This window comes from Pleurodeles waltl, chromosome 12 (genome assembly GCF_031143425.1).
Source record: "Pleurodeles waltl isolate 20211129_DDA chromosome 12, aPleWal1.hap1.20221129, whole genome shotgun sequence".
In the NCBI taxonomy this organism is placed as follows: Eukaryota; Metazoa; Chordata; class Amphibia; order Caudata; family Salamandridae; genus Pleurodeles; species Pleurodeles waltl.
In genome coordinates this window covers 620,710,711-620,727,976 of record NC_090451.1, presented here as the reverse complement: position 1 = coordinate 620,727,976, position 17,266 = coordinate 620,710,711, and the positions used below count along the sequence as shown (strand labels likewise).

The 17,266-nt window shown below is 42.2% G+C and overlaps 1 protein-coding gene across 1 annotated transcript in view; it reads left to right on the top strand.

The window, feature by feature from the left end:
• Positions 1 to 17,266, top strand: part of PEX11B (peroxisomal biogenesis factor 11 beta) — a 54,902-nt gene that overhangs the window by 21,167 nt on the left and 16,469 nt on the right. The window contains exon 2 of the mRNA XM_069217953.1: positions 12,538 to 12,653. Within this exon, the coding sequence (XP_069074054.1) occupies positions 12,538 to 12,653 (116 nt within the window). The remainder of the gene's footprint in view (positions 1 to 12,537; positions 12,654 to 17,266) is intronic.

Here is a 17,266-nt window from a genome sequence, read left to right as displayed (position 1 = left end):
TGCAGTGCAACTCTGATAAAACAGAAATCCTACTGTTTGGGCAGAATCCCCTCCAAGGCTGGGAAGGAGCCTGGCCCAACAAAGTTCACCCACCGCCCCCTCCAACAGTGGTGGCCAGAAATCTGGGTGCATTGTTTCACTCCCAACTCTGTTATGCTCTCAAGTGGCAGCAGTGGTAAAGTCATCCTTCTGGATTTGTTGCATGCTGGGGAAATGTCTTCATTCTTCTCCAGCACGAGGCACAAGTTACAGTAGTTAGGGCTTTGATTTTCTCTAAGATGGATTGTGCCAATATGCTATACTTGGCTCTCCTGCCAAATATGGCTGTCCATCTACTTTTATAAAATCCCTATGTCTTCATCAGTCTCTTTATTGCATAAGAAAATACATTGGCTGCCAGTTCAACAATGGATAAGATATAAGGCATTGACACATCAAGCTCTTTCTAACAAGAGCCTTCTGTATCTAAACGAGAGGATTAAGAGCTACCGTCTAAGAAGGCCCCTGCGTCTAGCAATGTCAGCCTAATTGTGATTTCCCATTTAAAAAAACAATGAAGAGGAAGCACATATTTTACCATCAAAGCAGCCAGCCTGTAGAATAAGTTACCTGGACACTTGAGGTCTATCACGGAGTAAGTAAAATTCAAGAAAGATCTGAATACATTCCTATTTCGACATTAACAGCTGTTAGGACTCCTGTAGTTCTCTGCTTCTGCCTCCCACCTTCACATTACCTGAGTACCAGTACCTCTGTTGAGTAGCTCTGCACTATACAAGATTACCTCATTTATTCAACATCAGGAAGTATAATTTCTGGGTATTTTTCAAAAGCTCTCACCTATTGGCATGCTTGTAGACCAGAGTAGTATGCTAAGTGTACCTACAGACTGTAGCCCAAGTGGCACTAATAATGCAGATAGTTACGGTGGGTAGGGTGCAGTGAGAATAAAGAACTGCTGCCCTTCAGTAGTGAAGCGTGTTGGTGCTTCTCAGGCTGGAAGAGAGATGAAACCATGCTGCAGCCCATGCTGCAGTGAAAGATAGTAAGTACTGTGGAGGCATCACAATTAGTTATGATCATCTTACTCAAACCCCTTGGGGGGATGGTGACTAAAGAGTTGTACCCAGGCTCTTGGGGAGAAGAGATGAGGCTGTACTTGTGGTTAACAAGTGCAGTCTTTGGGTATCACAATGCAGTTGACCTATCTGGAGATTTTTCTGGCTTGCTGGGCCTAGCAGCAACTTGCAGTGGCCAGAGAAATGGCAAACCTCTTAGAATCCCTTTATGGTGGGCTCTGGGTGTGCCCTTGTGCCTGTGAACATATGAAGAGGAAACTGGAAGTGGGTGCACATCCTGCGCAGGAGTCTGGTCGCAGTAGTTTCGCTCGCCCACTATAATGAGAATCCACTCCACCCCTCGAATGAGGCAGCACATCTCGGTGTCCCAGAGCCACACTGGAGAAGCAGCAGCTGATCCCCTTGGACAGCACGAGGCAGGTGGTGTGACATACTGATTGGCTTGTGTACTTAATGTTTCACCTGCCCTAAGCAAGGCCAACAATAAGATAAAAAGACAAGCCTTTGTCTATTATCTATCTTGTGGACTCATGACATAAAAGAGAATGCTGGCAAGTGAGTTGCTTTTGGCTGTCACAGACACACCCATCTTTCTTTGCTGTTGCAGTCAGGACATCAGTGTGTAAAATGACAAGAAATTGTCTTTTGTTTTCATTGCAGACCCTAGAGATACATCAGTTATCTTTGTCTCACGGGCAGATCAGGTGTATGTCTGACTGAATGTACATGCGCCCGACTAAGTATTTTCGTGGTAGAAATCTCCTGATAGATAGGCCTTTCTCACTCAGCCAATCTACTCCTCGACCTCTCACTAGAAATCTTTTTCTTTTCTTTTTTTCTTTTTCATCCTGGGTAGTCCAGCCACACTGAATGTATTATTTCAGTATTCTTTGACCTTTGATCATAAACACGCAACTTTCACCTGAGCCGGCAGCAGTTCGTCATTCTGCTCCAGAGCTAAGCGCCAACTGACCCATCTAGAGCCTCATCGGGATCACTGGCTCAAGGTTCTTAGCTTCACTTCTCTTACCAACTGTCATTACTAAACTGCAAGATTGTAAACCTCACTCCACTGCTCATATATGAGGTAGTATCATTCATCCTGATTAAATTTAATTTTTTCTTGGAAACACCGATATTATATTATTTGTTCAATTGCATTTAAAACCCCGATCATCTATGAAAGCTTTCAGAGGGAATAAATGTCATTGCAGTTTAGTTCCTTTTCTCCATATATATTTTCCTCCTTTCGAAGCAAACTAGAATCTTCTTATTGATCAAAGCTGAGTATGTAATGCCTGTTATGTATTTGGTGTAGTCATACATAGTGTTCTTACCGACTAGTGGTGTTTTATGCATGGTACATCACAGTATGGTGCCGTCATTTAAAGTAATATGCTTCGCTTTTCATAGCACACAGTTGGCGTTAATTCATCTCTAGGCGGTAGAGTATTTGTGACCTCAAAAGATGAAGTGTTAGGCTCCTCCTTGACAGTACAAGCACCTCACTCAGGTCCCAAACCTGCTTGCCTTAATGAGAATAGTTTTGGGAAATGTATATCAAGGGGAAAGCAAAAGTCATCTCACTCTCCCTCGCACAGGAATAAGCTGTATATACAGCCTGTGCTCACCATACTGGTGAGGGCAGTGGAAGCCGTGTCATTATCCCACAGGCAAAAATGAGCAAGGGAAGCTATGCTACGCTTCATACCCTAGCAAGGATAGTGGAAGCCATGCTACTGTCGCACATGCAGGAAAGAGTAGTGGAAGTCATCCGGTGCTTGCCTCCCAGGTGACGGTAGTGGAAGTCATGCTACTCTCCCTAATGCTGGTAGGGTAGAAGAAGCAATGCAGTAGCCTGCAGTAAGACAGTAGTCCTACACTTCAAAAGCAGCGAAGGCCAACCTACGTTCTTGGAAGGAACAGTCAAATCCAACTTGTGCTCTTCTCCCAAAAGAAGGTACAGAAAGCTGTACCTCTGTGTTCTACCCAGTGAAGGATATTGGATGCTATGCTACTGTCCCATTCGCAGGAAGACGGATTAGAAGCCATCCTACACTTGTCACCCAGGGGGTACTAGACGATATGCTGTAGTCACATATGCAGGAAAAAGCAGTGGAACCCATCCAATGCTCGCCACCTGGGAGAGGGGTAGGGGAGGAGTATTAGAAACCATGCTACTGTCCAATATGGGGGAAGGATTAGCGGAGGCCATCCTAAGGTTGCCTCTCAAGAGAGGCTAATGGAAACCATACCGCTCTCCCACTTTGGGGAAGTAGAAGCCACCCTACTGTCCCACACACAGGAAGGAGCAGTGGGAATTCATCCTGTGCTTCTTACACAGGAGTAAATACTGGAAGTTATACTAATTTATCTTACTCAGTTAATGATCTTGAACTCCATCCTGCTCTTCCACCCACTTAATGGAGCAGTGGAAGATATTCTGCTCTCCCTTACACAGAAAGCAGAATGGACACCACCTACACTGCCAGCACGGGAAGCATTAGTACGTGGAATCCTATGCTCCCTACCTATGATGGTGTAATGGGAGCCCTAGCACTCTTTCATACCCTCAAGAAAGAATCATAGGCCACCAAACTATTCAATAGAGGGAAGGGAACAGTAAAAACCAATGTGTACCTCACCAGGGAAAGAGTACTGGAGCTATACTGCTTTCATATCCTGGAATACTTATCAAAGGCCATCCTTTTCAGCCACACACAGGAGGGAGTGGTGTTTTTCTCTGCACAGGAGAGTTTGAGGGGTCTGACTTAAAGAATGTTCTGTAGAGATCAGTATAAGACTTCTCTCACTCTCACTCTCTCACTCTCACTCTCACTCTCACTCCCTTCCCCTGCCCCCCTCCCACCCCCCACCCGATGGAGAATGCAGTGGTTGCCGCCTTGCTCTTCAATTCACACGAGCGGATACTGGAAGACATTGTCAGTCTCTTGCACATGCACACAATTATATATTCCTGTGCCCCACTTGTATGCTCCCTGCTAGGAGTGACCACTGGAAGCCATCTCACTGTCCGACACACAGCAGCCAGCCCAATCTGTGGTTGAAGATTATGGTGTACATGTTCCCTGGCCATGAGCAGCGTAATGTAAACCACACACATCATTGTACACTCTCCTACCAGTGGGATACATTAAAACCTATGCTACTTTCCTTCATTTACTTCATCCAGTAGAGTATGGTGGCAGACATCCTACTTTTCCACACAGAGAGTGGAACAGTTAGTCATCCTACACAAACCACCCAAGAGAGATATCCTGTCCTCCTACCCTCAATAGAGCAGTGGAAACCCTGCCAATGGGAGAATGGCCCAGGCTATGCTACTCCGTTGATGGTCATCTGGGTCCACAAATCTAATACCAATTTTGTTATTTACCACTTTATTTTGATATAGCATTCAATACAACAGTTTAGCTGTTTCTAGGTGTGATAAATAACTGGTTTTACAATCATACAGTTTAATGAGCCCTTTTTAATTGCCTTCTGATTATGTGCAACGAAGGGCAGGTTATGTCTCTCCTAGGCTACCTGACCTCAGAGAGCTGCTGGCTGTTCCACGTTCTGTGCTGGAAACGGGTACATTGATTGGAGAGTATTAAAGAAGAGAACAGGAGTGTGCCCTGCGCTCTCGCCCCCTCTCAAAGCCTTGACAGTCCTTTTCCATCTGTTTCCCTCCATTTTGTAGTTTGATAGTCAGACCCTTCTACACTGATTGTAACACAGCAGCTGATCACACAACAGTTTGGATGTTTTCCAGTGGTAGGATCAGAGGATGGGATTAGTGAGGCAGTGTGGAAGAGCTGATGTCCCTGCTACAACCACACTTGCTGGCCATGACTGTGAATAAAATAACAAAAATGTGCTCGAAATAAAGACTGTAATTGGATTCGAGTAGCAAGTAATCTGGCCATGTGGTTTTCTATCCCTGGTTCAAGGGCGTCTTATGAAATGTGAATCCCTGTGTGTGGTCACGGGCAAAGATGCTAAAATTCCAATGTCTGGGTTAACTGTGGAGCTGAAAAAGGAATGTGTTGATGAGAAAGTCACAAGTATTTGAATTGGCAGTGGTTTAATGGACAGAAATAAACAAGGCGTGAAGACACTAACTCATGACCTATTTGATTTACCATGATAAAATAGAGCCTTTTGAAAGAATACACTGCTTCAATTCAAAATTTGGATGTTTTATTGATGAGAGTGGAACGCAAAACATATCTGTCAATGACAGAACTGGTTGTACCAAACAATATGCATTTCAGTCTGTCATTTTGATGTAATTCTGTTTCCAGCAGTAGCTACGTTATTTTAATTATAGGTTGAGAACCTGGTACTGACCAGGGTACTGCAGTGTAATTGTGCTATATATGTTTTAGCTTCCGTGGCCTGATGGTACTACCTTTTAATCTGGGATTGGCTTGCGCCTTCATGGATGGAGACTGATTGTCATGACATGGACTGATTGCAAGCTTTCTGGTACTACTTTTGTAAGGATGTATACTGCCATTGTGTTCATCCCATCCTCATTCCAAGGCTAGGGTTGGGAAAATGGGCTTTTCTTCTTTGTGATCTATCTCCGGGCTTTCCAGAAACCAGTCACTGAACCACTTAAATTACAGATCCCTTGGCTGATTGGTTGTGGGCTCTAAAAACCCACATTAATTTATCCTGGAGCGTTTTAGCGGACTCTGTCTTCTTGTCCAAGAAATCCTAGTGAGGTCTTAGCTGCCCAGTTGTTATATTTAAAAAACCTTAAAGAAAAGTAACTGATATACTTAATAGCATCTGGGTGCATTTGATCCTGGAGGCCATTAAAAAAAATCCTAGATTGTTTTGGGGGATAGTAAATTCACTCAAAGAGCAAAAGCACTCTATCTACTATGATCAGGCACCTCACTGGAGAACAATGTGTCTCCCATTTTACAAATATTTACTTTGCGATCTCATCCGGTGACTTGTCTATTGATTTTTTTGTAACTGTTGTAACATGAGTACTTCGCTAAAATTTACTGTGGGTGAATTTACCCTTGCCCTACACCTGCTGCCAAAGCACCTCAGCCAGAAGGGGTCCTTCTTGATATTTTAAAATGCAGTGTTGTTTATGGGCTCCACTTCTTACCAATGCTTTTAGATATTTGTGTGGGATGGACCCTCTCCCTCGTGGTCAAGCTCAGTCATTGTTTCAATCTTTAAGAAAGTTAGTTGCATCGAACTAAAATTCTACACACCCATTTGTGAATAGACTCCTCTATTAGGATCATTGGGAGGATTTTATTTAATAGAATACAGGATTGGGTTCCGATGCACAGTATGTTTGAGTCCATGCAAATACGTATTCAGGGAATGGCTGTGTACCATGGAAAAGTTTAGCGTTTTTAGTTAAATACACCATAGCAAAGCGCTACCCATTGTGCCTAGCCTCATGGACTTATTATGTGAGTTTGATAAGTTTAATCGTACCAAAATATGGTTGCTTGATTTTGGTTTGGATGCCACCCTTATGCATGTTATATCGATCATGCATCAGAATATATGTGCCAGGGTCAGGTTTGGACCCAAGGGGATGCTTTCTAACTCTTTTAATCTACGACGAGGAGTGCGGTAAGCTTGTGTCATTGTTTCTTTCTTGTCTGTTTTGTATATTAACAAGTTCAACCATTGTTTGACAGTAGTTTTTCAAGATGTACCATTTTTTAATTCTGTTCCTATGCCTATTCTCTTGTATGGGTACAACAGCGTCCTGTTCGCAATCACCCCCAGTGCTTGACCATGCTTATTCAGAGCGTTTTTGCTATTTATCTCTGACTTGGACTTGTGCACCAATTCCTCTAAATCAAGTACCATGGTGTGTGGCCCTAAATGCGTAAAATTACGTCCCCTTACTAGAAATAACTACAAGCTTGTAATTGTGTGGAGCTTACCATACTTGGAGTTTGTTTTTGAATCCAGCACATCTTTCTTCACTTGCTGTTTAAAGTTTACCCAAGCTGTTACTGCTATTTTTCAACCTCAATCTTTCCCTGAGTGGCAAACCCTTACCCCTTTGGAGATACACAGGACCCAGTGAGCACTGACTTCGGCCTGTAAGGATGGTATTTGGGGTTATGCAGATTGCAGCACACCTCACGTTATATTTGTCATGAAGAACTAGGCTTGCCCAATATTCAGGATTATGTAAAACGTGCCCCCCTGTTGCAGTGGCTTTTCATCTGGAATAATTCCCATGCTGCCCTAAATCAGGCAGTAATCAAGGACTGCTTATTTTGCGATCACAGAATGAAAAGTACCCTGGCTCGCACATGGTAAGCGGAACCTTGAAGAGTTAGGCAGGTTCTCCTTGTTTGAGAACCCTCTATCTGTGTGTAAGAGGGATACGACGCATGCTAAGCACATGTTTCTGGAACTAAAGCGCCTATCAAGGAGAAAGTGCAGTGTTGAGTATACTGTCTGTGAGGCAATATGCAATTTTGAAATCTTGTGAAACTGAGCCACGTCTGACCTTTGTGCAGGGAAGCTGGTTCTGTTATTAAGGTTTAGCTACAATGATCTTTCATCTTCTTATCTTCCCTCTGGGTCAGTTTAGCAATCTGAGTGGATTTGTGTTCCCCTTTTATGGCATCTCCGCCCAAACTATTTTGCAGTTTACCTTTCTACTGCAAATTTTCAGTAGCTTTTACAAAGCAATTGTTGTTTGTTGTTACCACGTTTAAGAGAATACAATTGTACGCAATGCAGAGTAGCCCTTCGATTTTAGCAATTGTTAATTAAAGTGTGCTGCTGGGTAGGATGTGTTCATAAATCAGCTGTTTATTGTTGCAAATGTATACCTTTTTAATTATTGTCCTGTGGCAATTGCTTTTATTTGTGTTTTGTATATTTATGATTATACTTCTATGATCGCCTCTGACTTTTGAGTAACGATAATGTTGATAAGCCGGATCTTGGTGGGTACATTTTAAAATAGTCATAGCTGCTGGTCCAATAGGAAGGAAATGGGATCAAACATGACTTCAGACGAAGACTCTGCCAGAGAGGGGCAGTCTCCTTGCCAGCGTGCTTTCAGTTGCATCATGGATTGAAATGGAAATTGGTTCTAGTTCTCCAGGCATCTCCAACTGGTTACTTGAAAACTGAACAATTGGAGTTTCTGCATTCTACTCTTACTCCCAGCGGTCACTTGAAGCACCATTGGTGATAAAGCCAGTCTGCATATAGTTTGTGACAGAGAGTGTTGGACACCCCTTGCATCACCCTCCATGAACGAGCCATTGCCACAAGGGCTGTTTCTCCCACAATAGGAGAAACCTCCATTTACCAGAATTTACCTGCCCACATCTTCAACACTGCTGCAGCTGCCCTGGGCGCAGATGTGATCTGTTGTGCACTCTGACTAATGCCTTGATTCGTTGGTAGTCTGACCATCTAGTATGGGAGTTCATGTACCTTCTCCCCAAGTGGCACATGGCCAAGTTCAAAAGTCCTTTGATCACTTTGAATAAGATGAAATCCTATTTTCGTTTTGATTTATTTGTGGCAAACCGTTGACCGAAGTGGTGGAGATAGGCTCTGACATCTTGGGTGAATTATCTCTTGTCCTGTGGTTCCACCTTGACTAAGATGCTCGAGGCCAAGGACAAAATGAGTTGGAGCTTTTCAAACTCTTTGTCATACCTTTACCTTGTGAGAGTTGGTTTTGTAGCAGATCCTGTACATTTGTCTTTCCTCTCTGCACTTGCTTCATAATAATAATTTTTAAGGTATAAGTTAAATTAATGTTTCTGACACTTATCAACATTATTTACTCCTTAGTTTATACATCAGTCCGACAGTAGCCTAAAAGATGCCTCAAATGCCCCCCACTCTAAGAATTGTTTGGAAACTGACTTTGTTCACTTTAGATTAGAACTTTCTGTAAGCGAACAGAGTTTGATGTACAAGACTCCTGAAGTCACATCTGGTTCTGAATCTCCTTTGAGATGTCAGGCATCCTCACATGTTCCTCAGCAAATATAAACTAAAATATACAATAAAAATAAAATATACAGTTGCTAACATAAGGGATTTCCCCAAGAATGGCTGTCGCTTTATGTCTGGATGAAATTGTATGTATGCATGCCAAACAGAACTCTTTCTCTTGTGTAAGTTGGTGATAGAAATAGTTAGTTATGTGATTTTCATGCATATAATAGAAAAAACATGTGGCATCATTTTAGATGTGACATTTTTAGTTTAAAGTGTATGCATGTTCCATCTTTAATCTCTGTTGAAAAGGGTTAATTAGCTAAAATGTATCTACTATACAATCTTTGTGGTTTGTAAGCCAGTAAGAGCAGCTCAGTGGGGCAGGAACTCAATTTAGAGATTTTATGCAACTGTAGTACCTCTATTTTAAATTTAGCTGCCTCAGTCTTTTGGATTCCAATGGTAGATCAGCAAGTACTTTGGAGTTGGCTTATAATATGATACTGTAAACGCATCAAGTGTTGATTGAGGTTTTAATGGTTGCCGTATACCTGGCAATTATCAATGTTATTGATTTATATATTTTCTCACGTTTGCCCAGTATATTCTATTACACTCTCTAACACACATGATCAATTATTGCCCCCTAAATACATTTTTTTTATAACCAGTGCTTTCAACTGTGGAACTTCATGGCAGTTGATGACTCCACACTTTCATCTAGAATCTGTCCAAACAACTGGACCTTTATATTCATATGTGCCCTCTTATGGACCTGTACATTGGGGCCTACTGGTAAAGTTGCATCCAACAGAACACCGAAACAAATGAGGCGAGAATGTTGCTTCTTGTTCTAATCTGCAATCCGAAGAAAACTGCTAGAAAGTATGAAAAACAAATGTAGCAATATGTAAAGTGCTCAACTTGAAGCATGCTTTTGTTATTTAAAAACAGATACATTTCTAATGTAAGACTTAGAAGATGGTATGGGGGGAAATAAGGTGTGTTATGAAAATATGAGGGAATCTAGTGAGTCTGATTGGTAGAAACACCTGTTCTAAAGATTCTAATATAAATCAGCCATTCATTTAGGTCCTTCGGTGACCGAGGACACCGGGACATCAGAATTCCTATAGTGAATAGTTCTGAATTCTAGAAATAGTTATCAGTTGTGGCGGATCATCATCATAGGTACTTCTTGACAGGTGATTTTTTTTATCCCTTTTCAGAAAGATAGGACGTCAAAGGATGTTTTTTTTGTTGGGTCAGCAGGGTGTCCCAGATAGATGCAGCAGATCCAGAAAAGATTTGCCTTTGAGCTTAAACAGTTTGAAATGTATGCGTCTTTAATTTGAGAACGTTCTTACTTAAGGACTCCCTTGAGAAACTTGAAATTGTCAGTAGGTCTTCAAGGTAGCTCTGTTTGCCTCTGTGGAGGGCTTTTTAAGTGAGATAACAAACTATAAATCGTAGCCAAGCTTCTATCGGGAGCCAGTGAAGGTCTCTCAGAATGTCATTCATAACATACAGTACTTTATGTGGGTTCTAAAAAGTGATGGGTCTCAGAGCCCTTGGCCTGGGTCACTGAGCAAGTGGGATACTACTTTTCCAAGTGGGGCTTCAAGGACCTTTCCATTTATAATTTATTTTAAGCGTACCAAATGGGATTTCATTTTCTATCTGGTATGGGAACCTATAATAATTGGATTACAAATGACGCGGTAATCACAACTAGCCATTGAAACCTAAATTAATAAAGAATATTATAAAAGCTGGGATGTTTCCAATGAAGAACAAGGTGTTATGTGAGACAAGAGGGCTAGGTCCTTGTAATGTTTAATAAAATCCCATTTGCATAGTTTCTGGCTTATTCTGTAAACTAAGAACAGAAATCGCCAAAATTTGAAAACAAAGTTAGATGCTTCCATATCTCATCTTCCTTCCCGCCCCTCCCCCATTTATTTTGAAGTACCTTTTTGTGCTTCTTTCTTTGCATTGTGCCTTTCATATTCTCCGGATAGCTCTCATACTCTCCCTACTTATTCCTCTTTCTGGTGAAATGTCTCTTATGTGCAGCCCCCCCCCCCCCTCAGGTTTCAGTGTTCTCCAGTGTTTCTCATCTTCCTCAATATTTGTCACCCTTTTCCAATGCAATTATTTTCCCCGTTTCTAATGACCTTCCCCAGAGTGTCTCTCCTCTTCCATTCCTTTCCTGTTTTTCTGCATTGAACTTTGTATCTTTCTCCACTGGACCTTAATTTTCCCCCGCTGTTTTTTCCTCCAATGCTTCTCTCATATTTTCCAATGGATCTTCCACATTCCCTGATATTTCTTTCAACTCCCTGAATAACTGAGATTTACCACAATGGATAAACTTGTGTAGTCCCTGACCTTTGACCATACCGCTTCCCCATGGCAGACCCCATCCCCCCTCTCACCCACTGTGTATCCAGTAGTCCACTCATCTTACTATTGTGCTGTAAACACACTGTCACCCTCAACCACTTTGTGCTCTCCTCTGGCTGCAAGTAAGGCGACCGCAATTCACAGAAAAGTGGCATATTATCGTGCACACTGTACATAATCTGTTCATGTCGGGTCGTTTTGTACATTGTAGTCATCCACGCTTCCAAGGTTGGTATGGTGGGATAGCACCAGTGGTGCAATATACATATTTTTTGCAACTGCTCATACTCGATCTATCTCCTGATATGTGAATCAAAACGGACTACTTCTGCCATGTCATGCAGCAGAGCCAATCTGCTGGATTTGACAAACCAATGCTCTATGGAGTTTTGAAAGGTGGTGCAAATGGATGACCAATATGTTTGTGTGCTAGGACAGTTCCATAATACATGTAGTAGGTCACAGTCAACCTGTTGACCCCTTCATCACTTAATATCGCTGGTTAGACCTGCCTTATTCAATATTTTTAAGCGTCCTGTACCAGTCCTGCATGATCTTAAAGTGGTTGGTTCAGCTCTCCTTCTCTAAATCCCTTGTCATGTGATTCAAGAATTTTAGTCTTGTCCTTTTCTGTATTTATGTGGTCTAGAGAGAGCTAGTACGTTGCCTTCTAGTTCTTAGGGTTGCTAGTAAGTATGAACAGAGCAGGTGCACTATCAAAGACTCCGGATAACACACCTTTACATGATTTACGTGACATGCTGAGAAACATTGCTCATACAGTTTTTTTTTTTTTTGGGAGAATATTTTAGCCTTGATACATCTTCATATGAATGAATTGTCCAAATATCCTATGAAGATTAGGCATCACCTGTACACCTTGTTCAAATGCATTGCAATTTAATTTCTGCCTAGCATATAGTGGCCTCACAAATTTTGAATGTTCTCGAGTATAAGTACGATCCACTGCTTTGCATCAGATGGAAAATGTATAGAACAGTTGTGCAAAGCGTGGTGGAGGTCACTCCACTGCCTATTGCAAGTTTTCATACTCCTTTCTTTCTCCTTGCAGGGCTGCACAATATGCCTGTACCTTTCTTAGCTACACCCTTCAGAAGAATAGAACAAATCCGGAGTTTATTGCTAGAGTCAAACAGCTGGAAGCCCACATGAGCCTTGGACGGAAGTGTAAGTGATGTCGTCCTTATTTTAATGACAATGTTTTCAGATACTGTACCATATTATGCTAGATGCCATAGGTTTATAGTATCTTCACATTCTGCCTGAGACTCACTTTAGTATTATAAACTTATAGAGACATGGTCAACTTTGGTGAAGCTTGGTGAAATCTTCTATTTTTCCTAAGTGGACACCTGTCTTGAGGAAGAAAAATGGGAGCACCATGGATTAATTTGAATCTATTGCTTTTCATGACTGTAGGACCTCTGAGTGGTGTTTGGTGTTTTTGTGGTTATACTGGGATGGTTACACACTGTTCTTTCTAGTGGAATATGTTGGAAAGTAGAACATTTTCCTTGCAATAGTTCTGTAGTGAGCTTTCTGGCTTTTGCAAGGTAGTCGATCCCCATTAGGGTGTGCAAGGGTTGATGATGCCCGAGCCACCTCTTCATTAAACAAGACCATTTTGAACAGCAAATCATATTTCACTGGTGATGAGACAGAATACTCAGTTTTTCTGATCATTACGTTTAACCTGTAAAATAATGAGTGACTATGGATGTGACTTGTTCCAGGTAAAATGTTGTTTTTTACTGGTAATGATACCTAGGCAGAGCACTCTCCCTTAAAATTGTGTTTTGAGAAGTAAATAAGAGTAATTTTGCCTTTAAGGCCACGAAGACTGGGTGTGCTTGGGCCTAGGTATTGTGTGCGAGAGAAAAAAGGAATATGTAGCTGTTCACCTGCACTGAGATTACATCACGATAAGGAATATGTAGTTGTTCACCTGTACTGAGATTACATCATGATTGCGAAGGTAAAGTTGTTGGTGCTTGCACACCACTAACTGGACAAAAATTTGACTTGTGGATAATTGTGGACTATATGCGACAAGGCTGTGAAGTAGGACCCTCTGAAGAAGTGAAACAGGAAGCTCGCCGATCCAAGGGAAGTTCTGACATGTGTGAAGAGTATAGCACTTAAGAGGATGGCAGTGCTAAACCACAAGCATGTTGGCAGCCAGACACTGTAGTGAGGGGTACAGAGGCATTCACTGCTGAGCCACAGGACTGCATAACAGGCTGATTGGACGTTGGGTGTCTGAAGACTTGATTGTGGTATGATTCCAAGAAAGATTCACCCATAGACTTTTTATGCTGCATTGTATGCAAACAAGAGTTAAGAAAAAGATAACGGTATACTGCATGTATTTTATTGCTTTAGTTTATTGTGTCAACTGTTTGTTTTATTTTTTTATATTTATAGTTTTATGTTAGTTTTGTATCTGTTGACGCCAGGCCAGCTGATATCATGTCAAGGCCACCTATGCTCCTAATTCAGGTATAAGAGTTATACCTGCAGTGGAAAGAGTGGTCAAGTTATTCTAATCTTCTCTAATAATCAATGTGAAAGAGAAATTCACAACATTCACAACCCATCAGGTGCTATATAATTTAGTGATAGAAATTAAGAAGGTGCACTAAGGCCTTCCCAAATGACAGCTTTGCATTGGTGAAGACGTTATAAAGGATTATGTAAGGTCACGTAAATTTTAGATAATAATTGTGGCCAGGGTATATATGCAGTTTTAGGATGCAAAGAAAAAATAAGCCATTCTTAGTTGCATAGCTCTTTTGTGAGGAATAATGAACACATCTAGGATGTTGTACTAACAATTCTCATATACAGGGGAAACTATTAGTACGCAACCCTGATTTAAAGAAAGCAATAGCCATTGACAAAACAGTAGCACACTGTAGTATTGGTGAGAGAGATCAAAGGCAATGGAGAACAGCTTGATCATGTGTGTGTTATGGACAAGAGTGAAGCAGAAATAGGGATCCACAACGGCTTTGCTCTACAACCTGAATTTGCTTTAAACCTTTTACACCAATCTTCCAATTAGCCATTTACCAGTTTGCCCCAGAGACATTGCACATTCATGAACCTATTTTCCTATTTAAAAAATGTACTTAGTGCTTTGATATGGACACCCTGGCATTGCTTTGTACTTTCTCTTAACTAGTGGTCCAAAACGGATCTTCTGGTCCTCAACTCTGAAGTACCTACTCTTACAAGTCACCTCCATAACCCCCAAAGTGAACTTCTCTGTGATATTCTATGCCTGGACTGTGTTGGTGGTCGGTGTTCTCCACTATCTCCTCTCTCTTGATCCCATTGTTTCCTCATGCACTTCCTCCATCAGAAGGCAAGCCGGCAGTAAAGTAGTTGTAGGAACAAACCACCATGACGCATCTGCCTGTACTATGCATCTCTTATCTCACACTGAAGAAAAACAAATTTGCATTGTTCATAGATCAATTGCTAGATAGATTAAGCCACTTGGTGTTGAGTACAAAATGTTGGGCCAAGATCAAGGCTCATGTAAAAGCCTCAGGCTGGACTGTATTCATCATCCACAAATGCATGCCCATAGAGACCCCATATGGTCCGGCAAGACATTGTGCCAAGGTTCTCCCACCACCCTCCATCAAGAAAGATTTGCTCAGTTTAAATGTCCTGTAACTCAGTAGGCAGATGCTGCTTTAACAGTTTACTTAGTAGTGGCACTCTGTGAAAGCTTCCACTCTTGGGGCCTCCATGGCCACTGGATAGTTGTTTCTGACACATTTAAAGGATATTTCCTTAGCTCCTTTACTTAAAAGTGACAGCTAAAGCCAACTGTTGACATTGCTTGATTTTCCTATTTGTCAAAAGCAGGGAGCTTGTGTTTGGCTTTTGACATTTCCAGACTTGCATCCAATGAACAAACTGGTAGATAAGGGGACAGATGCCTCAGGAAACATGCAGAACAAATTAGTGATCAAACAGATTTCCAGGGGAAAGTCTAGACCTTTGTTTTTGTTTGCTTAGGCTCTGGCCATTTTGTTTTTAGCTTTGCTATCTTGAAGGGGTAATGTAGGCTCATTGTTAATGTACCAATAGCCTATTTCTAAGCGTACTTTTACTGAGCTTCATGGTGTTCTTACACATATTCCCAGCTGACTGCAATAGAGAATGACTTGGTTATGTGACTGAGTATAAGCCAGGTTAATTATCCTGTGTAATGGTATATTTTGTGATGTGTATTAGTAGAGCACACTGTCACTGTGAGGGTATCCTGCTACTGTACATGTGTAGGAACATAGCCAGCGGGCAGGGAATGGAAGCTAAGTGAAGAGTGAGGTCTTCTGCCTCTTGTTGAATTCAGAAAGACAGGAGGAGGCTCTGGTGTGAAGTGAGAGGTTGTACCATGCTTTGGGAGTGATGTCTGAGAAGGCTCACCCTCCAGTTCTGTTCCTGTGTATGTGTGGGGTGTGTGAAAGAAGGTGTGCGGCTGAGAGCAGGTGCCTGGGTGGGTGGTGGAAGGAGATACAGCTGTTCAGATAGGCCGGGCCCACATTGTGCAGTGCTTTGAAAGGATAGGTGATGAGCTTGAACTCTGAGCGCTTGTGTAGCTGGAGCCAGTAGTGTGCACTCAGGTCTGTTGTGATGTGAGTGTTGCATGGGAGGTCGAAGATGAGGCTGCTGCTTCCATCTGGATAGTTTGCAGTCTTCTGGTGAGATGTTTGATTATCCCGGCGTAAAGATAGTTTTCATAGTCCAGTCTGCCGGTGATGAGGGGATGGGTGACCATTCTTCTGGTGTTGCCTGGAAGCCATTTGAAGTTCTTCCTCAGCATCTTCAGAGTGAGGAAGAAGGTGGACATGCCCACCATGTTGCAGTGATAATCCCAAGGTTTCAGCAATGTGAGCTGAGGTTGGCTGGCCACCATGTGGAGTCCCAGGTGAGGTGGGTTTTTTTAACCCGAAGTTCACTACATGTGTTTTGTCTGTTTTATGTTTCAGACAGTTAGACTTCATGTAGGTGGCTACTTCAGACATACAAGTGCTGAATTTGTTCTTCGTTTTGGGATTTTGCCCAAGAGGGACAGTAGTACAAGTTGAATGTTGTCAGCGTAAGAGAGTGTCTTGATATTGTGACTGAGAACAACGTTGACCAGAGGGGTCATGTAGGCATTCAAGGAAGTGGGTCTTAATGATGAGCCTTTGGGTACTCTGCAAATGAGTACTTGGGATTCTGAAGTGTATAGAGCCAGATTTACCGTTTTCTTCTTGTCAGGAAGGAGCAGATCCAGTGAAGGACAGGTCCATGGATGCCAATCTTGTGTAGTTGTCCGATGAGGATTCGGTGTGAAACTTGTGTAAAACGCAGCTGAGAGGTCCAGTAGGATGAGGGCAACAGTTTCTCCTCTGTTCAAGACCATGCATATGTTGTCAGTTGTTGTGATGAGAGCTCTTTGCATACTGTGATCAGCTCTGAATCCGGACTGCATTGTGTTGAGGAGCCTGTCGTTGATGAGGTGGTTGGTGAAGCATCTGTTGATTGTTTCTTCCTGGATCGTGGCTGGATATGGTATGTATAGTTTGTGACCTTGGCTGGGTCTGCTGAGGGTTCTTTAGTTTCCAGGCTTCTGGGAAGGTGGCCGCCTTGATGGAGGTGTTGAGGATGTGAGTGAGTACTTGATGTGGAGTCCTTTGTTGAAGGATTGGTGAGGTGAGTGTCTGAAGGGGTCCGAAGTGAATGGACTTCATGGGGGCTGCAGTTTTGTCTATGGTGAT